This window comes from Leiobunum rupestre, chromosome 7, assembly GCF_980474605.1.
Source record: "Leiobunum rupestre chromosome 7, qqLeiRupe1.1.hap1, whole genome shotgun sequence".
In the NCBI taxonomy this organism is placed as follows: domain Eukaryota; kingdom Metazoa; phylum Arthropoda; class Arachnida; order Opiliones; family Sclerosomatidae; genus Leiobunum; species Leiobunum rupestre.
Window position 1 is genome coordinate 10,105,502 of NC_143390.1, and position 25,758 is coordinate 10,131,259.

At 37.3% G+C, this 25,758-nt stretch overlaps 2 protein-coding genes and 11 non-coding genes across 15 annotated transcripts; 12 read left to right on the plus strand and 1 right to left on the minus strand.

Moving 5' to 3' along the window:
• Positions 1-2,761: 2,761 nt before the first annotated feature.
• TRNAP-CGG (transfer RNA proline (anticodon CGG)) lies at positions 2,762-2,833 on the plus strand. The gene has a single exon. It is a non-coding gene; the product is annotated as a tRNA-Pro (tRNA).
• Positions 2,834-2,902: 69 nt separating this feature from the next.
• TRNAP-CGG (transfer RNA proline (anticodon CGG)) lies at positions 2,903-2,974 on the plus strand. Its single transcript has one exon. It is a non-coding gene; the product is annotated as a tRNA-Pro (tRNA).
• Positions 2,975-3,757: 783 nt separating this feature from the next.
• Positions 3,758-3,829, plus strand: TRNAP-CGG (transfer RNA proline (anticodon CGG)). Its single transcript has one exon. It is a non-coding gene; the product is annotated as a tRNA-Pro (tRNA).
• A 634-nt stretch (positions 3,830-4,463) lies between these two features.
• On the plus strand, positions 4,464-4,536 carry TRNAP-CGG (transfer RNA proline (anticodon CGG)). The gene has a single exon. It is a non-coding gene; the product is annotated as a tRNA-Pro (tRNA).
• Positions 4,537-4,745: 209 nt separating this feature from the next.
• Positions 4,746-4,817, plus strand: TRNAP-CGG (transfer RNA proline (anticodon CGG)). Its single transcript has one exon. It is a non-coding gene; the product is annotated as a tRNA-Pro (tRNA).
• A 69-nt stretch (positions 4,818-4,886) lies between these two features.
• Positions 4,887-4,958, plus strand: TRNAP-CGG (transfer RNA proline (anticodon CGG)). Its single transcript has one exon. It is a non-coding gene; the product is annotated as a tRNA-Pro (tRNA).
• Positions 4,959-6,024: 1,066 nt separating this feature from the next.
• TRNAP-CGG (transfer RNA proline (anticodon CGG)) lies at positions 6,025-6,096 on the plus strand. Its single transcript has one exon. It is a non-coding gene; the product is annotated as a tRNA-Pro (tRNA).
• Positions 6,097-7,604: 1,508 nt separating this feature from the next.
• Positions 7,605-7,676, plus strand: TRNAP-CGG (transfer RNA proline (anticodon CGG)). Its single transcript has one exon. It is a non-coding gene; the product is annotated as a tRNA-Pro (tRNA).
• Positions 7,677-7,895: 219 nt separating this feature from the next.
• Positions 7,896-7,967, plus strand: TRNAP-AGG (transfer RNA proline (anticodon AGG)). Its single transcript has one exon. It is a non-coding gene; the product is annotated as a tRNA-Pro (tRNA).
• A 494-nt stretch (positions 7,968-8,461) lies between these two features.
• TRNAP-CGG (transfer RNA proline (anticodon CGG)) lies at positions 8,462-8,533 on the plus strand. The gene has a single exon. It is a non-coding gene; the product is annotated as a tRNA-Pro (tRNA).
• Positions 8,534-11,076: 2,543 nt separating this feature from the next.
• TRNAP-AGG (transfer RNA proline (anticodon AGG)) lies at positions 11,077-11,148 on the plus strand. Its single transcript has one exon. It is a non-coding gene; the product is annotated as a tRNA-Pro (tRNA).
• Positions 11,149-11,829: 681 nt separating this feature from the next.
• Positions 11,830-23,982, minus strand: LOC149934399 (zinc finger CCHC-type and RNA-binding motif-containing protein 1-like). 3 transcript variants are annotated; one of them, XM_090180805.1, is made up of 4 exons: positions 23,890-23,982; positions 23,695-23,818; positions 22,751-22,805; positions 11,830-12,768 (listed from the first exon to the last, which is right to left on the minus strand). In XM_090180805.1, the coding sequence occupies exon 4, from the start codon at positions 12,579-12,581 to the stop codon at positions 11,937-11,939; it is 645 nt and encodes a 214-aa protein (XP_090036931.1). In that variant the 5' UTR covers positions 12,582-12,768; positions 22,751-22,805; positions 23,695-23,818; positions 23,890-23,982; the 3' UTR covers positions 11,830-11,936. The 3 variants fall into 3 exon arrangements, with proteins under 3 accessions (XP_090036931.1, XP_090036932.1, XP_090036933.1); XM_090180806.1 differs by lacking the exons at positions 22,751-22,805; positions 23,695-23,818; positions 23,890-23,982 and adding an exon at positions 22,072-22,161; XM_090180807.1 differs by lacking the exons at positions 22,751-22,805; positions 23,695-23,818; positions 23,890-23,982 and adding an exon at positions 15,733-15,750.
• Positions 15,977-22,701, plus strand: LOC149934400 (mitochondrial enolase superfamily member 1-like). The gene is made up of 14 exons (XM_090180804.1): positions 15,977-16,121; positions 19,865-19,967; positions 20,049-20,164; positions 20,335-20,448; positions 20,510-20,550; positions 20,615-20,646; positions 20,709-20,747; positions 20,812-20,894; positions 21,154-21,188; positions 21,502-21,589; positions 21,659-21,793; positions 21,861-22,032; positions 22,091-22,272; positions 22,326-22,701. Exons 1-14 carry the CDS (start codon positions 16,029-16,031, stop codon positions 22,524-22,526), a joined length of 1,434 nt encoding a protein of 477 aa, XP_090036930.1. The 5' UTR covers positions 15,977-16,028; the 3' UTR covers positions 22,527-22,701.
• Positions 23,983-25,758: the final 1,776 nt, after the last annotated feature.

A 25,758-nucleotide genomic window follows, 5' to 3' on the forward strand; every position in this document is an offset into this window, starting at 1 on the left:
GCTACGGGGGTGGCCGAGTGGCTCTCGGAGTGTGCAGGTCGTTCGATTTCGCTCTCCGTGTTTCGTCACGCTACGCCTAAGCTTGCTTTTTGCCGGTTTATTTGTTATCTGTTGTTATTCGTTAATTTAATTTAATTTACTAGTTGTTAATTTTTTAATCTCGTCAGCCCTCCTGGGTGTTTGTACCCAGGATGGACGCATTAAAACGGTCGGTTTTAATTGATTTTAAACGAAATCTACCGAGTTTTGAAGTTGTGTCTACGGCGGTTATTGCGAACTTTGGTACGGAGTGTGCTTCTTCTCTAGTTGCTACTGATGACGGGGGTTATATTCTGACCTTGAAGACTTTGGCTGATGTCGCTGGTGTTATAGATTCTGGCTTGGATATTGATGGTGAGATATATGAAATTTCAAGCGTTTCTGCGAAGACTTTGACTGTCGCTTTTTCGGATTTACCTGAGTTCGTGACTGATGACGCCATTCTCTCGAAGTTTACGTCGCTTGGCTGCGAAATTAAAGGTCCGCTCATTTGGCATAAAAAAGCATCTTTCTATTATGTAATGCGTACCGTTCGATTAACCTTACCTGAGGGTCTGTCTTCGTTACCGTATCGCCTGAAGGTAGCCGATGCTGTAGGTCGGGAAAAGTTTTACGCGGTACGGCACGATTCTCATTTAAAAATTTGTAATAAGTGTTATTCTCCTGACCATATTTATCGGCAATGTCCGGATTTCAAGTGCTTGAAGTGCCAGAAGCAGGGACATGTTGTTCGGGAGTGTCCATTATGGCCCCGGATGGCGTCTCGCGATTTAGAAGCGGCGTCTGGCGGTGATGGTGACGGTGAAGCGATGGTCGTCGATCCTGCCTCAATAGCTATTCCTCAAGGTTCTCCGGTCCGGGATGGTAGCGGTGACTCTTCCGTCGTCGGTGCCGGTCTCAAGTCTGATCCGCGTCGGAGTGCTAAGCATTCGTTGTCGTCTAGTGATGGTGATTTCGGTAAGGAGTTGTCTTCTAAATCTGGCTCTGCTTCGAAAGTTTCAAAGGTTCCCAATGCAATGCGTCTGTACCCTTTCGAGGGTCATCGCCGGCCTCCTTGGTGGCCCAAGGAGGTAGTTTGGCCTCCATCTTCGGAGAACGAATATACTGCTCGGTTGTGTCGGTATCAGGGGCAGCCTGTTACCAGTCCTCTGTATAAGGACTTTGTGATCCCGGACGATTACGGCTTTAAAATGTGAGACTTTCCTATTTCCTAAGTATTCTCGGTAGTTGCTTTTCTTGTCCGGATTATCGTTGTTCAATTGATTTATAGGCCATTTTTGTTTCTGCCATTTTTTGTTTTTTAAGTTATTGCACTACTTGTTTTTGCCTGCTGTTACTGTAACTATTTGCCTTTTCTGCTTTTTACTAATTTTTTTGGTTGTCGATAAATATTAATGTCCGTTTCGTTTTTTATATCCATTGTTCATTATTATTTCGGTTATTTTGTTACTTTACCCGCCATGCCAAGGGTCACGTTGCGATCATTGTACCCTTTCTAACCGTGGTAATTAAGTATATTTTTTTGGTTTTTTGTACGAAGACTATTTAATATTTCTATTAATTCTTGTTATTTATTTCGATTGTCTGTACCATACACTAACAGTGTACTTTTAATGAGATAGTTAAAAAAATTCTCGCTTCGGGTGCGAGAGGTCCCGGGTTCTAATCCCGGACAGACCTAACGTTGTCAGTTAACAACTTTTGAGTTAGATTTAAATACCAACGGAGCATTTTAAATAACTCCGAAGTGGTCCGTTGATCTAGGGGTATGATTCTCGCTAAAGGTGCAAGAGGTCCCGGGTTCAAATCCCGGACGGACCCAACGTTGTCGGTTTTCAACTTTTGAGTTAGATTAAAATACCGACGGAGCATTTTAAATGATTTTAGAGTGGTCTGTTGGTCTAGGGGTATGATTCTCGCTTCGGGTGCTAGAGGTACAGGGTTCAAATCCCTGACGAACTCAATGACTTTGGTTTTAAACTTTTGAAATAGATTAAAATGCCGACGGAGCATTTTAAAAAACCCCATGGTGGTCCGTTGGTCTAGGGGTATGATTCTCGCTTCGGTTACGAGAGGTCCCAGGTTTAAATACCGGAGGACCCAACGGTTACGGTTTTAAACTTTTGAAATAGATTACAATGCCGACGGAGCATTTTAAGTAACTTCATAGTGGGCCGTCGGTCTAGGGGTATGATTCTCGCGTAAGGTGCGAGAGGTCCCGGGTTCAAATCCCGGACGGACACGGCGACATCGGTTTTTAACTTTTGAAATAGATTAAAATGCCGACGGAGCATTTTAAATTATTCCATAATGGTCCGTTGGTCTAGGGGTATGATTCTCGCTTCGGTTACGAGAGGTCCCAGACGGACACAACGGTTTCTGTTTTTAACTTTTGTTATAGATTAAAATGCCGACGGAGCATTTTTAATAACACTATAGTCGTCCGTTGGTCTAGGGGTGTGATTCTTGCTTCGGGTGCGAGAGGTCCCTGGTTAAAATCCCAGACGGACCCAACGGTTTCGGTTTTTAACTTTTGAAATAGATTAAAATGCCGATGGAGAAGTTTAAAAATATCGTCTCTGTTGCGTTGGTCTAGGGGTATGATACTCGATTCGGGTGCGAGTGATCCCGGGTTCAAATCCCAGACGAACCCAACGATTTCGAGTTTTAACTTTTGATATCGATTAAAATACCGACGGAGCATTTTAAGTTGCTCCATAGCGGTCCGTTGGTCTAGGGGTATGATTTTCGCTTCGGGTGCGAGAGGTCCCGGGTTCAAATCCCGGACGGACCCAACGATTTCGGGTTTAAAGTTTTGATATAGATTAAAAAGCCGACGGAGAATTTTAACTAACTGCATAGTGGTCCGTTGGTCTAGGGGTATGATTCTCGCTTCGGGTGCGAGAGGTCCCGGGTTCAAATCCCGGACGGACCCTGCGGTTTCGGTTTTAAACTTTTGAAATACATTAAATACATTAAAATGCCGACGGAGCAGTTTAAAAATATCAACTCTGTTCCGTTGGTCTAGGGGTACGATACTCGCTTCGGGTGCGAGACGTCCCGGGTTCAAATCCCAGACGGACAAAACGGTTTCGGTTTTAAACTTTTGTTATAGATTAAAATGCCGACGGAGCAGTTTAAAAATGTCGTATCTGTTCCGTTGGTCTTAGGATATGGTTCTCGCTTTGGGTGCGAAAGGCCCCGGTTTCAAATCCCGGACGGACCCAACGGATTCGGTTTTTAACTTTTGATATAGATTAAAATGCCGACGGAGAATTTTAAATAACTGCATTGTGGTCCATTGGTCAAGGGGTATGGTTCTTGCTTGGGGTGCGAGAGGTACCGGGTACAAATCCAGAACGGACCCAACGTTTTCGGGTTTTAACTTTTGATATATATTAAAATACCGTCGGAGCAGTTTAACGAATGTCGTCTCTGTTACGTTGGTCTTGGGATATGGTTCTCGCTTCGGGTGCGTAAGGTCCCGTGTTCAAATCCCGGACGGACCAAACGATTTCGGGTTTAAACTTTTAATATAAATTAAAATATCGACGGAGCATTTGAAATACCCTGTAGTGTTCCGTTGGTTAAGGGGTATGATTCTCGCTTCGGGTGCGAGAGGTCCCGGGTTCAAATCCCGGACGGACCCAACGTTGTCAGTTTTCAACTTTTTAGTTAGATTTGAATACCGACGGAGCATTTAAAAAAACTCTACAGTGGTCTGTTGGTCTAGGGGTATGATACTCGCTTCGGGTGCGAGAAGTCCCGGGTTCAAATCCCGGACGGACCCAACGGTTTCGGGTTTTAACTTTTGATATATATTAAAATGCCGACGGAGCAGTTTAAAAATGTCGTCTCTGTTTCGTTGGTCTTAGGATATGGTTCTCGCTTTGGGTGCGATAGGCCCCGGTTTCAAATCCCGGACGGACCGAACGGATTCGGTTTTTAACTTTTGATATAGATTAAAATGCCGACGGAGAATTTTAAATAGCTGCATTGTGGTCCATTGGTCAAGGGGTATGATTCTTGCTTGGGGTGCGAGAGGTCCCGGGTACAAATCCCGAAAGGACCCAACGTTTTCGGGTTTTAACTTTTGATATATATTAAAATACCGTCGGAGCAGTTTAACGAATGTCGTCTCCGTTCCGTTGGTATTGGGATATGGTTCTCGCTTCGGGTGCGTAAGGTCCCGTGTTCAAATCCCAGACGGACCAAACGATTTCGGGTTTAAACTTTTAATATAAATTAAAATATCGATGGAGCATTTGAAATAATCTTGTAATGTTCCGTTGGTTAAGGGGTATGATTCTCGCTTCGCGTGCGAGTGGTCCCGGGTTCAAATCCCGGACGGACCCTACGTTGTCAGTTTTCAACTTTTTAGTTAGATTTGAATACCGACGGAGCATTTAAAAAAACTCCAAAGTGGTCTGTTGGTCTAGGGGTATGATACTCGCTTCGGGTGCGAGAAGTCCCGGGTTCAAATCCCGGACGGACACGGCAACATCGGTTTTTAACTTTTGAAATAGATTAAAATGCCGACGGAGCATTTTAAATAATTTAATATTGGTCCGTTGGTCTAGGGGTATGATTCTCGTTTCGGTTACGAGAGGTCCCAGGTTCAAGTCCCGGACGGACACAACGGTTTCTGTTTTTAACTTTTGTTATAGATTAAAATGCCGACGGAGCATTTTTATTATCACTATAGTGGTCCGTTGGTCTAGGGGTATGATTTTCGCTTCGGGTGCGAGAGGTCCCGGGTTCAAATCCCGGACGGACCCAACGATTTCGGGTTTAAAGTTTTGATATAGATTAAAAAGCCGACGGAGAATTTTAACTAACTCCATAGTGGTCCGTTGGTCTAGGGGTATGATTCTCGCTTCGGGTGCGAGAGGTCCCGGGTTAAAATCCCGGACGGACCCTACGGTTTCGGTTTTAAACTTTTGAAATACATTAAATACATTAAAATGCCGACGGAGCAGTTTAAAAATGTCAACTCTGTTCCGTTGGTCTAGGGGTACGATACTCGCTTCGGGTGCGAGACGTCCCGGGTTCAAATCCCAGACGGACCCAACGGATTCGGTTTTTAACTTTTGATATAGATTAAAATGCCGACGGAGAATTTTAAATAACTGCATTGTGGTCCATTGGTCAAGGGGTATGATTCTTGCTTGGGGTGCGAGAGGTCCCGGGTACAAATCCCGTACGGACCCAACGTTTTCGGGTTTTAACTTTTGATATATATTAAAATGCCGACGGAGCAGTTTAAAAATGTCGTCTCTGTTCCGTTGGTCTTAGGATATGGTTCTCGCTTTGGGTGCGAAAGGCCCCGGTTTCAAATCCCAGACGGACCCAACGGATTCGGTTTTTAACTTTTGATATAGATTAAAATGCCGACGGAGAATTTGAAATAACTGCATTGTGGTCCATTGGTCAAGGGGTATGATTCTTGCTTGGGGTGCGAGAGGTCCCGGGTACAAATCCCGTACGGACCCAACGTTTTCGGGTTTTAACTTTTGATATATATTAAAATGCCGACGGAGCAGTTTAAAAATGTCGTCTCTGTTCCGTTGGTCTTAGGATATGGTTCTCGCTTTGGGTGCGAAAGGCCCCGGTTTTAAATCCCGGACGGACCCAACGGAATCGGTTTTTAACTTTTGATATAGATTAAAATGCCGACGGAGAATTTTAAATAACTGCATTGTGGTCCATTGGTCAAGGGGTATGATTCTTGCTTGGGGTGCGAGAGGTCCCGGGTACAAATCCCGTACGGACCCAACGTTTTCGGGTTTTAACTTTTGATATATATTAAAATACCGTCGGAGCAGTTTAACGAACGTCGTCTCTGTTCCGTTGGTCTTGGGATATGGTTCTCGCTTCGGGTGCGTAAGGTCCCGTGTTCAAATCCCGGACGGACCAAACGATTTCGGGTTTAAACTTTTAATATAAATTAAAATATCGACGGAGCATTTGAAATAATCCTGTAGTGCTCCGTTGGTCTAGGGGTATGATACTCGCTTCGGGTGCGAGAAGTCCCGGGTTCAAATCCCGGACGGACCCAACGTTGTCAGTTTACAAATTTTGGGTTAGATTTGAATACCAACGGAGCATTTTAAAGAACTCCATAGTGGTACGTTGGTCTAGGGGTAAGATTCTCGCTTAGGGTGCGAGAGGTCCCGTGTTCAAATCCCGGACGGACCCAACGGTTTCGGTTTTTATATTTTGAAATAGATTAAAATGCCGACAGAGCAGTTTAAAAATATCGTCTCTGTTCCGTTGGTCTAGGGGTATGATACTCGATTCGGGTGCGAGAGGTCCCGGGTTCAAATCCCGGATGAACCCAAAGATTTCGAGTTTTAACTTTTGATATCGATTAAAATACCGACGGAGCATTTTAAGTTGGTCCATAGCAATCCGTTGGTCTAGGGGTATCATTTTCGCTTCGGGTGCGAGAAGTCCCGGGTTCAAATCCCGGACGGACCCAACGGTTTCGGGTTTTAACTTTTGATATATATTAAAATGCCGACGGAGCAGTTTAAAAATGTCGTCTCTGTTTCGTTGGTCTTAGGATATGGTTCTCGCTTCGGGTGCGAAAGGTCCCTGGTTCAAATCCCAGACGGACAAAACGGTTTCGGTTTTTAACTTTTGAAATACATTAAATACATTAAAATGCCGACGGAGCAGTTTAAAAATGTCAACTCTGTTCCGTTGGTCTAGGGGTACGATACTCGCTTTGGGTGCGAGAGGTCCCTGGTTCAAATCCCAGACGGACAAAACGGTTTCGGTTTTAAACTTTTGTTATAGATTAAAATGCCGACGGAGCATTTTTTATAAGATCATAGTGGTCCGTTGGACGATGGGTATGATTTTCGCTTCGGGTGCGAGAGGTTCCGGGTTCAAATCCCGGACGGACCCAACGTTTTCGGGTTTTAACTTTTGATATATATTAAAATGCCGACGGAGCAGTTTAAAAATATCGTCTCTGTTCCGTTGGTCTTAGGATATGGTTTTCGCTTTCGGTGCGAAAGGCCCCGGTTTCAAATCCCGGACAGACCCAACGGATTCGGTTTTTAACTTTTGATATAGATTAAAATGCCGACGGAGAATTTTAAATAACTGCATTGTGGTCCATTGGTCAAGGGGTATGAATCTTGCTTGGGGTGCGAGAGGCCCGGGTACAAATCTCGAACGGACCCAACGTTTTCGGGTTTTAACTTTTGATATATATTAAAATGCCGATGGAGCAGTTTAAAAATGTCGTCGGAGCAGTTTAGAAATATCGTTTCTGTTCCGTTGGTCTAGGGGTATGATACTCGATTCGGGTGCGAGTGATCCCGGGTTCAAATCCCGGACGGACCCAACGATTTCGGGTTTCAGTTTTGATATAGATTAAAATGCCGACGGATAATTTTAAATAACTCCATGGTGGTCCGTTGTTCTAGGGGTATGATTCTCGCTTAGGGTGCGAGAGGTTCCGGGTTTAAATCCCGCACGGACCCAACGGTTTCGGTGTTTAACTTTTGATATAAATTAAAATATCGACGGAGCATTTGAAATAACTCCATAGTGGTCCGTTGTTCTAGGGGTATGATTCTCGCTTCGGGTGCGAGAGGTCCCGGGTTCAAATCCCGGACGGACCCTACGGTTTCGGTTTTTAACTTTTGAAATACATTAAATACATTAAAATGCCGACGGAGCAGTTTAAAAATGTCAACTCTGTTCCGTTGGTCTAGGGGTACGATACTCGCTTCGGGTGCGAGAGGTCCCTGGTTCAAATCCCAGACGGACCAAACGGTTTCGGTTTTAAACTTTTGTTATAGATTAAAATGCCGTCGGAGCATTTTTTATAACATCACAGGGGTCCGTTGGTCTAGGGGTATGATTCTCGCTTAGGGTGCGAGAGGTTCCGGGTTTAAATCCCGCACGGACCCAACGGTTTCGGTGTTTAACTTTTGATATAAATTAAAATATCGACGGAGCATTTGAAATAACTCCATAGTGGTCCGTTGGTCTAGGGGTATGATTGTCGCTTCGGGTGCGAGAGGTCCCGGGTTTAAATCCCGCACGGACCCAACGTTTTCGGGTTTTAACTTTTGATATATATTAAAATACCGTCGGAGCAGTTTAACGAATGTCGTCTCTGTTCCGTTGGTCTTGGGATATGGTTCTCGCTTCGGGTGCGTAAGGTCCCGTGTTCAAATCCCGGACGGACCAAACGATTTCGGGTTTAAACTTTTAATATAAATTAAAATATCGACGGAGCATTTGAAATAATCCTGTAGTGTTCCGTTGGTCAAGGGGTATGATTCTCGCTTCGGGTGCGAGAGGTCCCGGGTCCAAATCCCGGACGGACCCAACGTTGTCAGTTTTCAACTTTTTAGTTAGATTTCAATACCGACGGAGCATTTAAAAAAAACTCCAAAGTGGTCTGTTGGTCTAGGGGTATGATACTCGCTTCGGGTGCGGGAAGTCCCGGGTTCAAATCCCGGACGGATCCAACATTGCCAGTTTTCAACTTTTGAGTTAGATTTGAATACCAACGGAGCATTTTAAAAAACTCCATAGTGGTCCGTTGGTCTAGGGGTATCATTTTCGCTTCGGGTGCGAGAAGTCCCGGGTTCAAATCCCGGACGGACCCAACGGTTTCGGGTTTTAACTTTTGATATATATTAAAATGCCGACGGAGCAGTTTAAAAATGTCGTCTCTGTTTCGTTGGTCTTAGGATATGGTTCTCGCTTCGGGTGCGAAAGGCCCCGGTTTCAAATCCCGGACGGACACAACAGTTTCTTTTTTTAACTTTTGAAATAGATTAAAATGCCGACGGAGCAGTTTAAAAATGTCGTTTCTGTTCCGTTGGTCTAGGGGTATGATTTTCAATCGGGTGCGAGAGGTCCCAGGTTCCAATCCCGGACGGACCCAACGTTTTCGATTTTTAACTTTTAATATATATTAAAATGCCGACGGGGCAGTTTAAAAGTGTCGTCTCTGTTCCGTTGGTCTTAGGATATGGTTCTCGCTTCGTGTGCGAAAGGCCCCGGGTTTAAATCCCGGACGAACCCAACGGTTTCGGTTTTTAACTTTTGAAATAGATTAAAATGCCGACGGAGCAGTTTAAAAATGTCGTCTCTCTTCCGTTGGTCTAGGGGTATGATACTCGATTCGGGTGCGAGAGGTCCCAGACGGACACAACGGTTTCTGTTTTTAACTTTTGTTATAGATTAAAATGCCGACGGAGCATTTTTAATAACACTATAGTGGTCCGTTGGTCTAGGGGTATGATTCTTGCTTCGGGTGCGAGTGGTCCCTGGTTCAAATCCCAGACGGGCCCAACGGTATTGGTTTTTAACTTTTGAAATAGATTAAAATTCCGACGGAGCAGTTTAAAAATATCGTCACTGTTCCGTTGGTCTAGGGGTATGATACTCGATTCGGGTGCGAGAGGTCCCTGTTTCAAATCCCAGACGGACAAAACGGTTTCGGTTTTTAACTTTTGAAATACATTAAATACATTAAAATGCCGACGGAGCAGTTTAAAAATGTCAACTCTGTTCCGTTGGTCTAGGGGTACGATACTCGCTTCGGGTGCGAGAGGTCCCTGATTCAAATCCCAGACGGACAAAACGGTTTCGGTTTTAAACTTTTGTTATAGATTAAAATGCCGACGGAGCATTTTTTATAACATCATAGTGGTCCGTTGGACGATGGGTATGATTTTCGCTTCGGGTGCGAGAGGTTCCGGGTTCAAATCCCGGACGGACCCAACGTTTTCGGGTTTTAACTTTTGATATATATTAAAATGCCGACGGAGCAGTTTAAAAATATCGTCTCTGTTCCGTTGGTCAAGGGGTATGATTCTCGCTTCGGGTGCGAGAGGTTCCGGGTTCAAATCCCGGACGGACCCAACGTTTTCGGTTTTTAACTTTTGAAATAGATTAAAATGCGGACGGAGCAGTTTAAAAATGTCGTCTCTCTTCCTTTGGTCAAGGGGTATGATTCTCGCTTCGGGTGCGAGAGGTCCCGGGTTCAAATCCCGGACGGACCCAACATTGTCAGTTTTCAACTTTTGAGTTAGATTTGAATACCGACGGAGCATTTCAAAAAACTCCATAGTGGTCCGTTGGTCTAGGGGTAAGATTCTCGCTTAGGGTGCGAGAGGTCCCGGGTTCAAATACCGGACAGACCCAACGGTTTCGGTTTTTATTTTTTGAAATAGATTAAAATGCCGACGGAGCAGTTTAAAAATGTCGTCTCTGTTCCGTTGGTCTAGGGGTATGATACTCGATTCGGGTGCGAGAGGTCCCGGGTTCAAATCCCGGACGAACCCAAGGATTTCGAGTTTTAACTTTTGATATCGATTAAAATGCCGACGGAGCATTTTTAATAACTCTATAGTGGACCGTTGGTCTAGGGGTATGATTCTCGCTTCGGGTGCGAGAGGTCCCGGGTTTAAATCCCGGACGTACCCAACGTTCTCAGTTTTCAACTTTTGAGTTAGATTAAAATGCCGACGGAGCATTTTTAATAACTCCAAAGTGGTCCGTTGGTCTAGGGATATGGTTCTCACTTCGGGTGCTAGCCAGGGTTCAAATCCCGGACGGAACCAATGGTTTCGGGTTTCGACTTTTGATATATATAGATTAAAATGCCGACGGAGCATTTTAAGTAATAATAATAATCAGCTAGGCTAATACCCAAGGCACCACCTTAGGCCGAAGTCATCGAGCGACTTTTAAAGCCTTTTAATTCAGGTGGCCGGGTTACAATGCGTAGGAGGGTGGTGGCAAGCCCTGCATGCCACGCGTTCGAGCCAACAGCTCCCTACACTAACTATTACCGTTAACCTCAACAAGTTTTTGTGGAAGGGGAAACCGAAGATCTCGGGGGAAAACCCCTTTAAGCCAGTGGGGATAGAACTTGCAAACTCTACGCAGAAGGAGTTGTTCCGAGTGTTCACCAAGTGCCACAAGCTGGGATCGAACCCGGCTCCTCTTGCTGCGAGGCGAAAGTGCTAACCACTCCGCCACTCCACCTTAAGTAGTGGTCCGTTGGTCTAGGGGTATGATTCTCGCTTAGGGTGCGAGAGGTCCCGGGGTCAAGTCCCGGACGGACCCAACGTTGTCGGTTCATAATTTTGTAATAAAATGAGCGAATAAGCAGATTAGTCCATTAAGAAGAGGGATAAAAAAGTTAAACACTAAACAAGTTTGAAGAAATTTAAAAACTTACAAATAGCTCGTACCGATAGGTCTTTGATCGAACAAAATGACGCGAAACTCGGACCAAATAGATCTTTGAGGGAAAAATTAAATGAAATAAAATAGCCAAAATTTCCAACGGTAGACCGGTTTCGTTCTATTTGGGACTTGTCAGTACCGTGCGGTAAGGCTGGCTTGCGACTTTTACATTTCATAACTTTGATATCGATTACAATGCCGACGGAGCATTTAAAATAACATATTCGTGGTCCGTTGGTCTAGGGGTATGATTCATGCTTCGGGTACGAGAGGTCCCGGGTTCAAATTCCGGACAGACTCAACGTTGTCGGTTTCTAATTTTGATATCGATTAAAATTCCAACGGATAATTTAAAATAATTTAATAGTGGTTCTTTGGTCTAGGGGTGAGATTCTCGCTTCGGGTGCTAGGGTTCCCGCCTCCCAGGTTGAAATCCGGAAAAGAAAACCGTTCTCGGTTCGAGTCGACTTACATGTACGCTATCTAGAAAGGTTAATCAACATGCCTTGGACTTTACAGAACGGAAAGTATAAATTGATAAAAAATTTACTATTTCAATTTAACTTTAATAAAGCTGAGGGAGACTTTATACAAACGAATTTGCTAAGAGCAATTTTGATTTCGTTTATACAAAATGGAAGGAATTTACAACGAAAGGCAATAAATTAATCATCCTCTTCTTCTTCATCACTGAAATACGCGCTTTTCCTAATTTTCTTTACAGGAATCGATGATGAGGCAATTTCGTAGTCGCCAGTTGCAACTTTCAGCCGATATTCTTCCTCGTCAACCTTTTGCTGTTGAAATTTAATGGCAGCGCTTAAGCTATCTATGTCTTCCTCGGAGGCCGCATCCTCGTCTTCTTCCTCTTCTTTGCATTCCTCCAACTGCTTCCTCTTCTTCTTTTCTTTCTTTTTGGGTTGCTCCCGTTCCCCCAACAAGTTTTTAGGACATTTATAACTTAAATGGCCAATTTCGCCACATTCGTAACATCGACTTTTATCAAAATAATCTTTCCTCTTAATGAACTCTTTCGCCCGGCCGTTGTCTTTCGCGATGTTGCATTTCAAAGTCCGCCCGCAAAACTCTTGGTTATTTAGAGCTTGAACGCATCTGTAGGCCGAAGTTCGTTCCAAATATAAAATAAAAGCGACTCCTTTACTTCTGCGCGTATCCCTGTCTTTCATAATAGTTACTTTGATAACTTTGCCATATTTCTCGAATACTTTATGCAAATCATTATTAGTTAATGAAAATGGCAAGTTACTAACGTAAACCGTACTTTTACTTGGAGCTAACCCTCCACTCATTGGACTGTGATGATAATATCCGCTAAATTTTCAAGCGTAAAATATCACACATTTCAACTTCATATTTTTAATGTCACTTTTGGTCATTTTGAATGACGCGTTCTCATTAATCATTGTCCAGGAAAACGTTCTTGCTAATGGTATCATTTGGTCACATCAAAGTTGGAAGAGAAAATTCTATTCCAGTCTGTAAGGGAAAAATAAATGTGGATTAATATAAATAATGTAATATTTTTAATGCTTAATTTGTTTTTGCACAAAAATATAGTGTGTATAAAGAAAATAGCATCATAACAGCATTGCCCCGTCTCAAATTTAGGCCAATCGCCAGATCGACACTGAGTCTTTATAATAGATAAAGCCATGAGCCTCAGATGAGATCATCATAATTTTCCGTAATGGGAGTTTACTCAGTTTTGACAATGTCAAATTCCCTTCACTCATAAAAATATCTTATAAGCTTTTTCAAAAATTACGTCACTACCAACTCCGTGACGAAAACTGTGTCATCAACATAATACAATCGCTAGTTTAGATCAACAGCCCAAGGAATACAAGAAATTTCAATTTTTGGGTCTACTAACAATTTAAGGTATGAGCCCCAAAAGAGCAAATCTAGTCTACTGTTGTAATTTATTTTGGTTCTAAATCATGTAAATTAAACAATAATAAATAATAATAATCAGCTAGGCTAATAACTAAGGCACCACCATAGGCCCAAGCAGTGGCGTAGCGTGGGCCATTGTCGCCCGGGGCGGAATCATAATAGGCCTTTCCATAAATTCGCTACGACTGCCCAACTTGTTCTTGAAATTGTGCAGTCAAACCTATGGACGAATTCATTAGCTCTCTTTAGTGGGAGAGATTGGGAAGCATTGTAGAAGTTAGAAAAATAGTAAACACGAAGGCCACGTTATTTTATGGAAAAGCCTATTTCAACGAGCATAGGACTAGAGGCGAAGTAGAAGGGATGAACGCGCCAAAATGATCCTTGTAAAAAGGGGCAATCTACTGGCTTATTTATAACTAAAAGAACCAAATAATTTCGTGGAAAAAGGATTGTAGTAAAAACAAATGACCAAATAAAAAATTCTATAATATTTATATATTTATATAATAAGCTCCTTTCCAATTCCAAAGTTCAAACTTCAGACATACATTCCTGAAAATTAACCCCGAAACATAACACCCCCGCCTTTATTTTTTACCTTCAACACTAATTCAAATAAGTCGACTACATACTTCTGAAATAAAAACAGGCAATTTTATCACTTTAAAATAATTTCAGGGTTATATCATGTTAAATTAATTTTATATATTTTTTCACATGAAGTACAGTTGCGTGGTTTATCTAGAAATAGTGTTAATCCCAAATCTAATTTTACTTAATTGATAAATGGTTTTCGGGCAAGAATTATTGAGGATGTATCCCTTACCAAAAAATAAGTTGGATTTCAGTTTGTATTTAGTTTGTATACACATTATTAGTTGATATTGAGTTGGTATTAAGTAGGCTCAAGTTGTCAGCATATTTCAAGTTACTATTAAAGGGGTAATAAGTTGTTTTTCAGTTGGTAGGAAAATACTGCTTTTGCTAAGTTTGTAATTAGTTGGTTTTTAGTAGTCAGGAAATTACATAATATTTTTAAGTTGGTTTTTCCCTAGTAGGATTTAAGTTGCTTTTAAGTAGTTAAATGTAAATGTTGATTCTGGTTTAGTTGGAAATAAGTTGATTAATAAAGAGGATTTAAGTTATTTTTAAGTAGGCATTTGTCCCAAATAGAAACTGAAAACCAAGTTGAAATACAAGTTGTCCTAAGTGGTTTTTAGCCAACTTATTTTTTGGTAAGGGTAATATTGCAGTTGTAGTTCTAAACATTAAATCCATTGCCAATTGACACTTTTGAAAGCTGTGAGGTAAAAACAATACATGAAGTGGTAAATTTTTACGGGGGTACGAGAGCAACGAACTTGGGCAAATTCATTAGTTCATTAACTTTAATGTCAAATAATTTTCATTACTACTTGTAATTGGGTTTGCTTTGAATTAGTATAGCTACAAACATTTTTGAACATTTTCATAAATACATTGAAGTATGATAGAATATTTAAATCAATGATATTTTTTTATAAATCAGGATTTAACTTAAAGCCATTATATGCTTGGAACTGTATCTGAAAAATATAAAGTATTTTGAAGAAATAATAATAATAAAAAGATTTATTAGGAACATCTCTTAAGTAGCTTACAATACTTTTTACAAATGAGTCCTGGGTGTACTTCCCTAATTACATTAAATTAACACCAACAATAAAATCAAAGTAAAAATGATAGAATTACGGTTTAAAATTTAAGAATAAAATAACTATTACAATATTTTCTAAAATAAAATAACACTCGTTTTTAAATTAAAGTTAACTTCTAATTAACTAACTTATAATAGCTAATACATTTTTCGTCCCACAACTAATTACATGGAATCAAAATGCCCAAATTTTAATATAGTATTTAATTTTCAGCACTTTGGAATTATTCCTTTTTAAGACTTTGGTGTTCTCAGTAAGATTTCTTAGCTTAGGAATATTCAAAAACCTTGTTGTTGTTAAAAATGAACCCAATTTAGAAAGGGTATGATGTCTAATTCCTTGTAGTTAAAAATGAAAATATTTAAACAGTATCTAATTTCCAATTACATGTAGGTAAAAATGAGCCAAATTAAAATAGGGTAAATGTATCTAATTTCTATAACCTGTTGTTAAAAATGGACAAAAATTAGATACAGTATCTATAATTACAAGTTCCTTGTAGTTAAAAATGTACAAAAATTAGATAAGCAGTATTATGCCACTTATGGCGGTATCTATAATTACTAGTTGTAAGTAACTTGTAGTTAAAAATGAACCAAACAATTAGGGCATTGAATATCGAATTCCCTGTAGTTGAAAATTTATAACATTTAGACAGGGTAGTCAACTTCCAATTCCCTTTAGTAAAAAATGAACCAATTTTAAATGATACTTAATTTCCAATTTCCTGTAGTTAAAAATTACTAAAATTTAAATAGGGTATCTAATTTCCAATTCCCTACAAAAGATTATAACCATTAATACAAAATAACTCATCCAGAAATATATTCAATTTTATATTTACCTTAACTTTAGCCCACATCCTAAAGACATGGGGTTTTATTACACCAAGTGTTAAGTTTCAATGTAGACTACAAATCTTTTTATTTAGCTATCTAATTTTTAAATTATCTACCATACTTCAGCAAGCCAATTTTTTTTATTTTACGTCTGGAGATAAATTATCACATTTGACCTTGGAAATAAAACGAACCTCAAAAACAGGCCCCTCTACATATCGAGAAAAAATTTCATTAATAATCTCTCTTCTGCTTTTAAAAATCTAGTGGCAAGAAGTCTCTATAAACTTCTACAATAAATATGGCTTTACCAATAAGTCAAATAATATATAAAATTGAAGTAAAAGATATAAGATTTCCAACATCTTTAAGTGCAGATGGATCAGATGCTATGGTAAATACCCAATAATTTACTTTTAAACTAGAGAAATGACAAAATTATGTACATGATTAATTGTAAGTGGAATATAAATTTGCATTTCGAGTAGGCTCCTGTATTTCTCAACGTAAGAACAAAATAAAAAAAGCAAGTCGCACATTCAAAATTAGCTCTACTAAATTTTCATTTACACCACAAGTGTAAAATTTCTCTACGAGAAATGTTTCCATCCAGGCCGTAGCAATAAAACATGTACCTGCGAAGGCCCAAGACAGTTTTCAATGGGAAAACATATCTTACCCATACACAGCATACAGAGCATCACAACTCTCTAAATGTACAGTAATGATGTAAAATGTCAAATTTAAATCCAGGATATTTACTTATCTATAACCCATTATTTTACTATCTTTTTTTTAAATAGTCAGTTTATGATGTATTTAGCTTCACACTATTTTCGTTTCTTCTGAAACTTACGTTGAAAAGTCTTCTACACATGTTTCAACCATATCAGAAGTTGGAACTCTAAGAGCTATATTTTATAGTTCTTTTTACAATAGTAGTAGAAGAATTGTGTACAAATTGTTTATCCATCTAGTCCATAACCGTAACTCAAAATGTACCTTTGCAGGTTATTATTCGGTGCAAATTTCTCACAGAATAAATCAGGAATTTAAATATATCACTTATATTACTGTAACGGCATAAAATGTAAAAACCACAGTGTACAATTTTTTTTAGATATAAATGTTTATAGTCATTATAGTATGTCTACAAAATATTAACGGAAGTAGGATCCAACTGAAAAATCATTTGGTAACATTCGCTACTACTGGTTTTTAATAAGCTAGCATCAGAAGTTTAGTATGTATCTCTTATTTTATCTATGGGCGAAACTAGCAGAATCTGTTAGGCCTAGTTTCTGCACTATTATGCCAGTTACAAGATGTAAAATGAAAAAAATTATCTGTGTAGGGATATATCTACCTATTGATAAACAATATTTTATTGAGGAAATAATATTAGAAAATCAATACATGACAGTCTTTGCACCACACTATTTTTCTTCCCTTCCCAAAACATTTTTTGAGAAATCAACAGGAGCTAGCGTAGATACATGTTTCAGGTGAATAACATCAGCAAGATAAGTAGGTGAATAATTAATTATCTCATAAGATATATATGATATATTTCTGCTAGCAAATATCACCCCTAGCTTCTGTTAAACCTAATTCCAGAAATTTTAATTTCTTTGACCCATCATAAATATGGAAGTTCATACTTCCTTTAACAGCAAAAAAATTATAATTTAAAAATGTTCAATAACGGAATATGAAAGGGAGCCATATTTAAGTTTGGTAATTTACCTTCAGAATTTGCCAAGCACACTATGGTAGATGTTTATTAAAATCTGGGACAGTCGCTATTTCATTTCTACTATTAGTACAGCCTGATTGGCAGGATGAAATTATATTCCTTTAATTCTTTGAGAGGTTATTTTCCCTTTAAGCAGTTAAATTATTTCGGCTGCCCCATGGCAAAACCTTATAACCAACAAATTTTTGAAAAATTAGATTTATACGCATCATTATTACTAAGGGATGTACAAAAGTACAGTAAAAGTTTCAGGTAAAAGTCATAAATATTTAACTTTTTATGACTTAAAAAATGGTTTTGGATTTTATAATTTTCGCATTAAAAACCACGTTAAAATCTTATAACTTAGGTTTTGAAAAAGTTAAATATCTCAAAATTACGATCGTGTTGGTTAAAAGGTTTTGCCATGGGACAGCCGTTTTGATAAAAGTTTTTCTTTTTGGGTTATTATCAACCCCAGTATATAAATATTTGTATTGAGAAAAATTATTTGTTTTAAAGTCACAATGACCATGTTGCCCAATTTTTAAGTTCTAGAATTACAAAAAGGATGCATAAATTTAAGGAGTTAAAGTGAGAGAAAAACATCTGTAACAAGAACATAATAGAGGGAGATAGTGTAATGTAGAAGAATATATAATAATAATTCTGAAAAACAAATATTTTGTAATATCGAGACTGTACTTTTTTATACTTAGAGAGAGTATAGGGATGATTATTAGAGTTGTTCCCAATCCTCCCTCTGATGCTCGAAAAGTAAGCTCCTTCAATTTAAAAAAATCTGATCAGCAAGGTATCTCATTGGTTCCCTAAAGAGGAATTCATATATACCAGAAAGAGACAAGAAAGCAATCTTAAGCGTTATAATTGGGTGTGATGGCTTTTATCAATTGCAAGGTGACAGGTTGACATTGCAGCTCTAATGAGATAATTAAAATTTTAAATTTTCATTTTTTAAACCTTTATTAAATTAACATAATTATGATGTTTTATCACAAATATTTCCTTAAAAATTATCAGTCCTTAACGGTTTTCAAACCCGCGCCATCTCATTAGACAGGAGCTTAGGCTTCAATGCACACATAACTTAGTTTGATTTTAAATTTTTGATGCTGTAATTATGAAATTTGGTTTGATACCAATACTTCCTAGAAAATTAATAATTTGAGTGTAGCAGTAATGTAAAAAAAATTTAAATTAATCATCATTAAAAATGATTAAATAGAAATGAAATTTTATTGAGTTTGCTCTGAATTGACAAAGCTAAATAACCTATATGTTCGTAAATTTTCATAAATACATAGAAGTAATAGGTGATTTAAATTAATTATACTATATAAAAATATTTGAAATTTATGTTACAATAATTACATTCAATATACTATCATAATCACTACCTTAGGCCCAAGTCATAGAGCGTCTTTTAATGCCTTTAAAAAGGTGGACAGGTTACAATGCGTAAGAGGGTGGCGCCAAGCCCTTCATGCCACGCGAGCCAACAGCTCCCTACACTTACTATTACCTTTAACTATTTGTCCCCGCTTGCTACAATGTGAGGGCACATCTGTACTATTATCAAAAGTAACAACTTATTTTTCTAACTATAAATATTAAATCTTTTAGCCATGGTTTATTTTAAATTGTTAAATTTTAAAAAAGCTGCTACTTCATGACTTATAAAGTTTTTTTTCTAAGTCATGAAGTAGCAGCTTTTTTAAAATTTAACAATTTATTTTTCTAACCCATTTTTAATGGCAGTCTGTTTTGTTAATGACTTTATAAAATGTATAATTTATATTATAAATCTAGCTAGGGAATACTGCTGAGATTTAAATAGTAATAACTTGCGGAGAGCTCCACAAGTTATTACTAGTCTTTAAAACTCTCAGGGTAAGGATTCCAGAGAAATCACTGCCACCAAAAATTTTGTACATCCCAAACTAGAAAAAAACTTATTTTAAAAAAATAATAAAGAATTGTTGAATTGGAATATAAAATTTATTATTTTAAACACTCATTTTAACACATAAAACTTATTTTTAAAAAATAATAAAGAATTGTTGAATTGGAATATAAAATTTATTATTTTAAACAGTCATTTTAACACATTTTAGCTCGTGTTTATCAAACAAACATGGAAGTAATTTTACCAAGGAAGAGAGTAACGAAGTTTCTTTTCCAAAATGTGCAATTATGCAATCACTCAATTTCAAACTATCACAATTGTCACACAGTTAAATTTCGTTAAAATCTAAATTTTTCTCTATTAAAAAAATTAAAATATAACCGATGGATAAACCTGTACACTATTTTTCCTTATTTAAAATATTGAAAAAAATACAATGACATGGTTCCTTTGAATTAAGAATATATCTCTTTAGCACACAGATCCTGACTACTCCGCAGCGTATGTAATTCTTTATGCTGGAAGTAATCTTAAGGGACATGGATTTACTTTCACTATAGGAAGGGGAACAGAAGTTGGTAAGATAAATACTTCGTTTCCATCGTAACTCTACCCTAATTGAAATCAGTTTTATAATAATTAACTTAAATTTTTAATAGTTGTTGAGGCTATTAAAGCATTAGCACCCATTTTTATGGGAAAAGATGTTAACAAAATATTTGACAAATTTGGCAAATTTTATCGGGAAGTAACCAGTGAAACACAACTAAGATGGGTGAGCCATATATATTTATGAACATAATAAAATAGGAATGCAAATCTGGAGGTTCCCTTCATTAGCACTTTGCCATACGCGTGAATCTATAACAGTGCTACACTGTTGTATCTCTCGTAGGAAAAAACATAGCTAGATACAAAGGTAATGCAGTAATAAATAAATTTCAGGTTGGACCAGAGAAAGGTGTAATTCACTTGGCCTCTGCAGCTCTTTTGAATGCGTTATGGGACATGTATGCTAAAAAGGAGAAAAAGCCTCTCTGGAAGTTACTTGTTGAAATGGTTAGATAACACATTTAAAAATTAATAAAAAGTTAAAATAATTTAAAATATCACTATAAAGGAACCTGAGAAGTTGGTTTCAATCATAGATTTTCGTTATATGTAAGTATTTCTTTTATAAATTTTTCTCTTGACTTGATTTTTTTATTAATAAAAAGCATTTTAGTGAAGATGTCTTGACGAAAGAAGAAGCCATTGGTACCATTAATTATCTCAATTTTATTTGAGCGTAATTGTTTGAAGTTTTTTATTTTTAATAGACATTTTAATTCAGAAGAGTAAAGATAAAGAAAAAAGAGGCATGTGACAGTGGAATCTCATTTAGATCTGATTCACTTGAAGAGAGATATTTTATATTTTTAGAAAAAGAAATTCTGAAAGTTGGTTATCCAGCATACACTACTCAAATTGGATGGTTGGGATACGGAGATGCTAAGTTGAGAAAGGTTAGATTCATTAGAGTTCCACCAGCCTCATAAGGAGAGAAACAAGTGCCGCCTCCCGAACCTCTACGAAGAGGGAAAACCAAAAGAGAATGGAGGAATACAAAGTGACATTTTCCATTAACAGGAAAAACCTAAACAAACATACAGATTGGCTGAGGGTGGACGCGTGTTTCTCCCCTATCGTGTTTAGTGGATCCATTTATCCCCATATTAAATTATAATGTACTTAACTTTTAATAAATCTATTTGCTCAAATCAGCTTTGTAAGCAATTTCTAGCTGAGGGATTTACTATGTAAGTATTTGCTAACGCTAAATAACTTTTCAATGACTCCAAAATCTCCATTTTGAAACGCTAGCAATCAGATTTTCAATGCTAGCCCCTTTATTGAAACTATCTTAAGAAATTCAGGGCAGTAACCTTTTTTGTGCAGCTGATGCAAAGTTTATTTTCAGTACTATTTTCATTGTTCTTTTCTAAGAACATGGTAGCGAATGCTAAGGCATTTTTCATTATTTCTCCAAAAAACAATTAGGGGTCAGCATTGAAGATAAAATGGGAATTCTCAAAATACTTGATTTTGTGCCTCTTAATTTTTAATTAAAAGGTTTAAAGCCAAAGTTGGAGCTGACTTAGCTGACGATAAAAGAAGATTAAAAATTATAAGGGAAGAAATTGGTTGGGACAATATTTTGGTAGGTGATAATGAATAAATTTTTTGTTGCACAGTGTAACAGTATTTATGTTTCTTAATAAATTTTAAGATGGTCGATGCTAATCAGCGATGGGGCACTCAAGAAGCTATTGACTGGATGGTAGAATTAAAGGATTTTAAACCACTTTTTATAGAGGAGCCCACAAGCCCTGACGATATTCTTGCGCATAGTCAAATAGCTAAAGTTTGAGAACTTTTAACTTTTTATAATATTGTTGGTATATTTAAAACAGTAAATATCTATAACGAAGGAATTGAAACCTTATGGGATTGGAGTAGCGACTGGAGAGCAATGTCAAAATAGAATCATGTTCAAGCAATTTTTACAGGCCAAAGCTTTGAATTACTGTCAAATTGATAGCTGTCGTCTTGGAAGCATAAACGAAATTGTTTCAGTTTACTTAATGGCAACAAAATTTGGAGGTGCTATTTCAAGCATAAAATAACAATACGGTTTCATACATATAATTCTTCTTTATAGTTCCAGTTTGCCCTCACGCTGGAGGAGTTGGCCTGTGCGAATTAGTGCAGCATTTAGCGGTTTGGGATTACATCAGCCTTAGTGGCACTTTTGAAAATAGATTTACAGAATTTGTAGACCACTTACACGAGCACTTTCTGTACCCAGTTGACATGAAGAATGCCCATTATATGCCCCCCAAAGTAAAAGCGATTATTGAGTATAATTTTTAAAGATATAATTGTGCTTGTTTTAGTTCCCAGGCTATTCAACTCAAATGAAGGAATCATCCTTGCTTGAAAATGAATATCCCAAGGGAAAAGTATGGCTTAATATGAGAACTAAAGGACTGATCAAGAGTGCTGTCCCAGGCCCTGAACGTTTCCCAGATGCCGAATGGATTGATAATGTTTGGGCAATACCAGAACTTGTAGATTTCACAAATTTCTATTATTAGTCTATTTTTACCTTTAAACCATGATACTTAAAAAAAAACTATTTACTTTAGGTTTTTAAGTTAAGAAAAATTAAAATAACCAATTATTTACTGAGCTCTACAATTTGAATGAAACTTATTACCAAATATATTTAGGGAACTATTGTGAATATCAATAAAAGAAGCTATTCTGTTATTTTCTATCTATATTAATGAGAAACCGACTTAAAAATATTAAAACTTACCTTAAATCTTTGCGTATGAAGAAATGCCATTAAAAAAACTTACAACATCGATCATCTAAAGTTAAAAAAAATAAAGAAATTTAGATGAAAATTAGTTTTTGAAATAAAGTTTTAGAATAATATGCAAAAGCTATGAAATTTCCAATACTTCCAAGAATCTCTAATTCAGAACAAAATCATATACACTACTGTTATGATAGATAACTTTAATATATCGGCGGTGCCCAAATCAGTGATTCCATAAAAATCTTTATTTAAAAATTGAAGCAGGTATGTTTTGTTTTAGTAAAAATTAGGCATAGGGCAGTGCAGAGGGGGGAGGGGGGCAAAGTAAGTGTCCATGCAATGATAGGGCCCAATACTGCAATGTAAAAAATTACTTTATCACCATCTATGTCTTAATGCCATGGTCAACCTAATCGGGTTACAACCACAAGAAAGCTACGAACTGTCAGTCTCATGTGCAAGAAAGTATAAATGTACTTCCACAGTTCAGACAGAATTTACAATTTCATTACCAAGTTCAGAAAGTTTTACACAGCAACTCCTAAATATATTATCAGTGTCAACCGTAACATAATAACAATAATAATAATTATTATTATTATCAGCTAGGCTAACACCCAAGGCACGATCTTAGCCCCAAGTCATCAAGCGACTTTTAAGGCAAATGAACTTAGTAATATATTATCATTCTTGGCATTAGTATATTTCTATTTTGGCATATTTTATATACAAGGGGGCTCTGTGCTGAAAAAAACATGGATTGCGCAATAACTGTAATAATCAGTTTGGTGATAATCAAGGCTCTTTGACATACTTATAGTTAATATGTTACTTATGTCAGTGTGAATGTGCATGCCAAATTTTATTGCCTATACAAAAATAGATAAATGGCAGGTACTTGCTACAACATTTTGAAAACCAAACTGATAGATTCTTACAGGCGTTCACGTTTCAAAGTTACGGTGCTATACTGTCTACATTCCCAAGCTCAAATGTATTTTTTACATTGCTATTCCATTTCTATAGCTCCCTCTTCCTCCTATTTAAGCCTTGGTTAATGTCCTAAAATTAAAAAAAAAATTAAGAATCTTAACCAACACATATTTGTTTTACACAGAATTAAAATAATTTACCAAGATTAGACTAAAAACCAGGTTAAAATAAAGAATATTAAGATTACGAAGTTGAATTTAATTATAATTGTAATTATATGGTGACAGCTGGGAAACCTTGAGAGAGGTAGGAGCAGCGTTGCCAGATCGAAAATCTGAAATTATCGTATCTAGGCCAAAAAATTATCGATTTTCCTGATAATTATCGTACATTACTTTTTGGCGATAAATTTTAATTCATACATAAATGCGTTGAATTTAGATGATTTTTTAATGCACTACAGGAGTTTTATTTCAGGGAAATAAACAAAATGTCTATTATCATTATTAACTGAACTTAATATGTTTAAAAATGTTTTAAATGTTGAGGTAATAGCTAGGAGTAATAAACTCACACTCTGGACTACGCGTACAGAAAATGTATATAATTCATTTTTAAGTAGAAAAGTTATAAAAATTAATAATAAAATAAAAATCGTTCGTAGGTTTTTAAAAAAATCTAAAGATTATCGTACATTATACTACGTTGAGGCAGAATTATCGAAATAATGGTACGATATCGTACGCCATGAAAATTATAGTACGCTCTTAAAATTTTGATTAAATTATCGCACTGTGCGATAATTATCGTACGTCTGGCAACGCCGGGTAGGAGGAACCACGGCCAGCTTAGATTCACTGCTAATCGCAGAAGTTGCAGAGCTCGCGGTAGCAGTGAATCTAAGTTGGCCGTGCTTGGACCCAAATAGGTACACAAATCGGTGTCGACCCAAGGCCTTAGACACCAGCACACAAATAACTGATTAAGCAAGGTGAAATATGTGTAACAGCACGGCCGTCTCGAGATCTGCTTCGCGCTCAAAGCGGCCCAGGCAAAGATTTCCTCTCCTATGTATTTCCGCGAATACCTTCTTTTAACACTAGGAGCGCTGTCTGAGCCCCCCCCCCCCTTAAATGTAAAAAATTAGCGGGATATTTAATAGTTTTCTATGGCGGTAAATTCAACTAGTTAATCCTTTTTGCATTGTTTTTCAAAAACTTCTGGAAAGTTTGGGATATACATCTTATGATTTGATCTTTATCTAATAAGTTTTCATTTAAAACATTTATTTAATTAAAGTAATATGCTTATATTGAGTTTTATTAGTTAATTGCTAAGCCTAACCAAAGTTTCTTTTGTTTTTCAAAATTTTCAAACCAGTATTCGCATTTTTTTATCAGAATTTTAAATAAATAACCACAATATTATTCATATTATTTAATAAATACCTTTATTATTCTTTAAATTAAGTTCATATTTCTCAAACTTTAGTTTTAAAATATTGCCTATTTTTAATTTGCAAAAATGCCCACCACAAAAATTTGTTGTGTTCCATTCTGTGAATCTAAGAAGAATATCCTGTATAATTTCATCAGTTTCCAGTTGATGAAAGTTTATGCAAATTATGGACTAAGAACATATCTAGAAAAGATTTTGGGGTCCATGAAGCTTACGCATCACGCAAGATTTGTTTGTAGTGGGACATTTTAAGGAAAGTTATTACTATCAAGGTCTAAAGATTCGCAAATTAAAGAAAATATTGACAAAGGAAACATATGAATCTATAATATCTATTAGAATAACTTCATTGTCTACAATATCTTGCGTGTCATACCTCCTTAAATCTGGTTTCCAATTTGTCTTGACAAGAAATTTAACGAGCGATGCTATTGAAATGTTTTTCAGCATTCTCAGGAAAATGGCAAGAGAAACTATATTCAGTTTGGAATCCTACCTTAAGAGAGGCACTATATCATTAACAAAACCTAAAACATCTAACGTTCCCCAAGACAGCTTCACAGATCTATCAGCCATGATTGATACTAGACTCGATGGATTTTCAACTATTT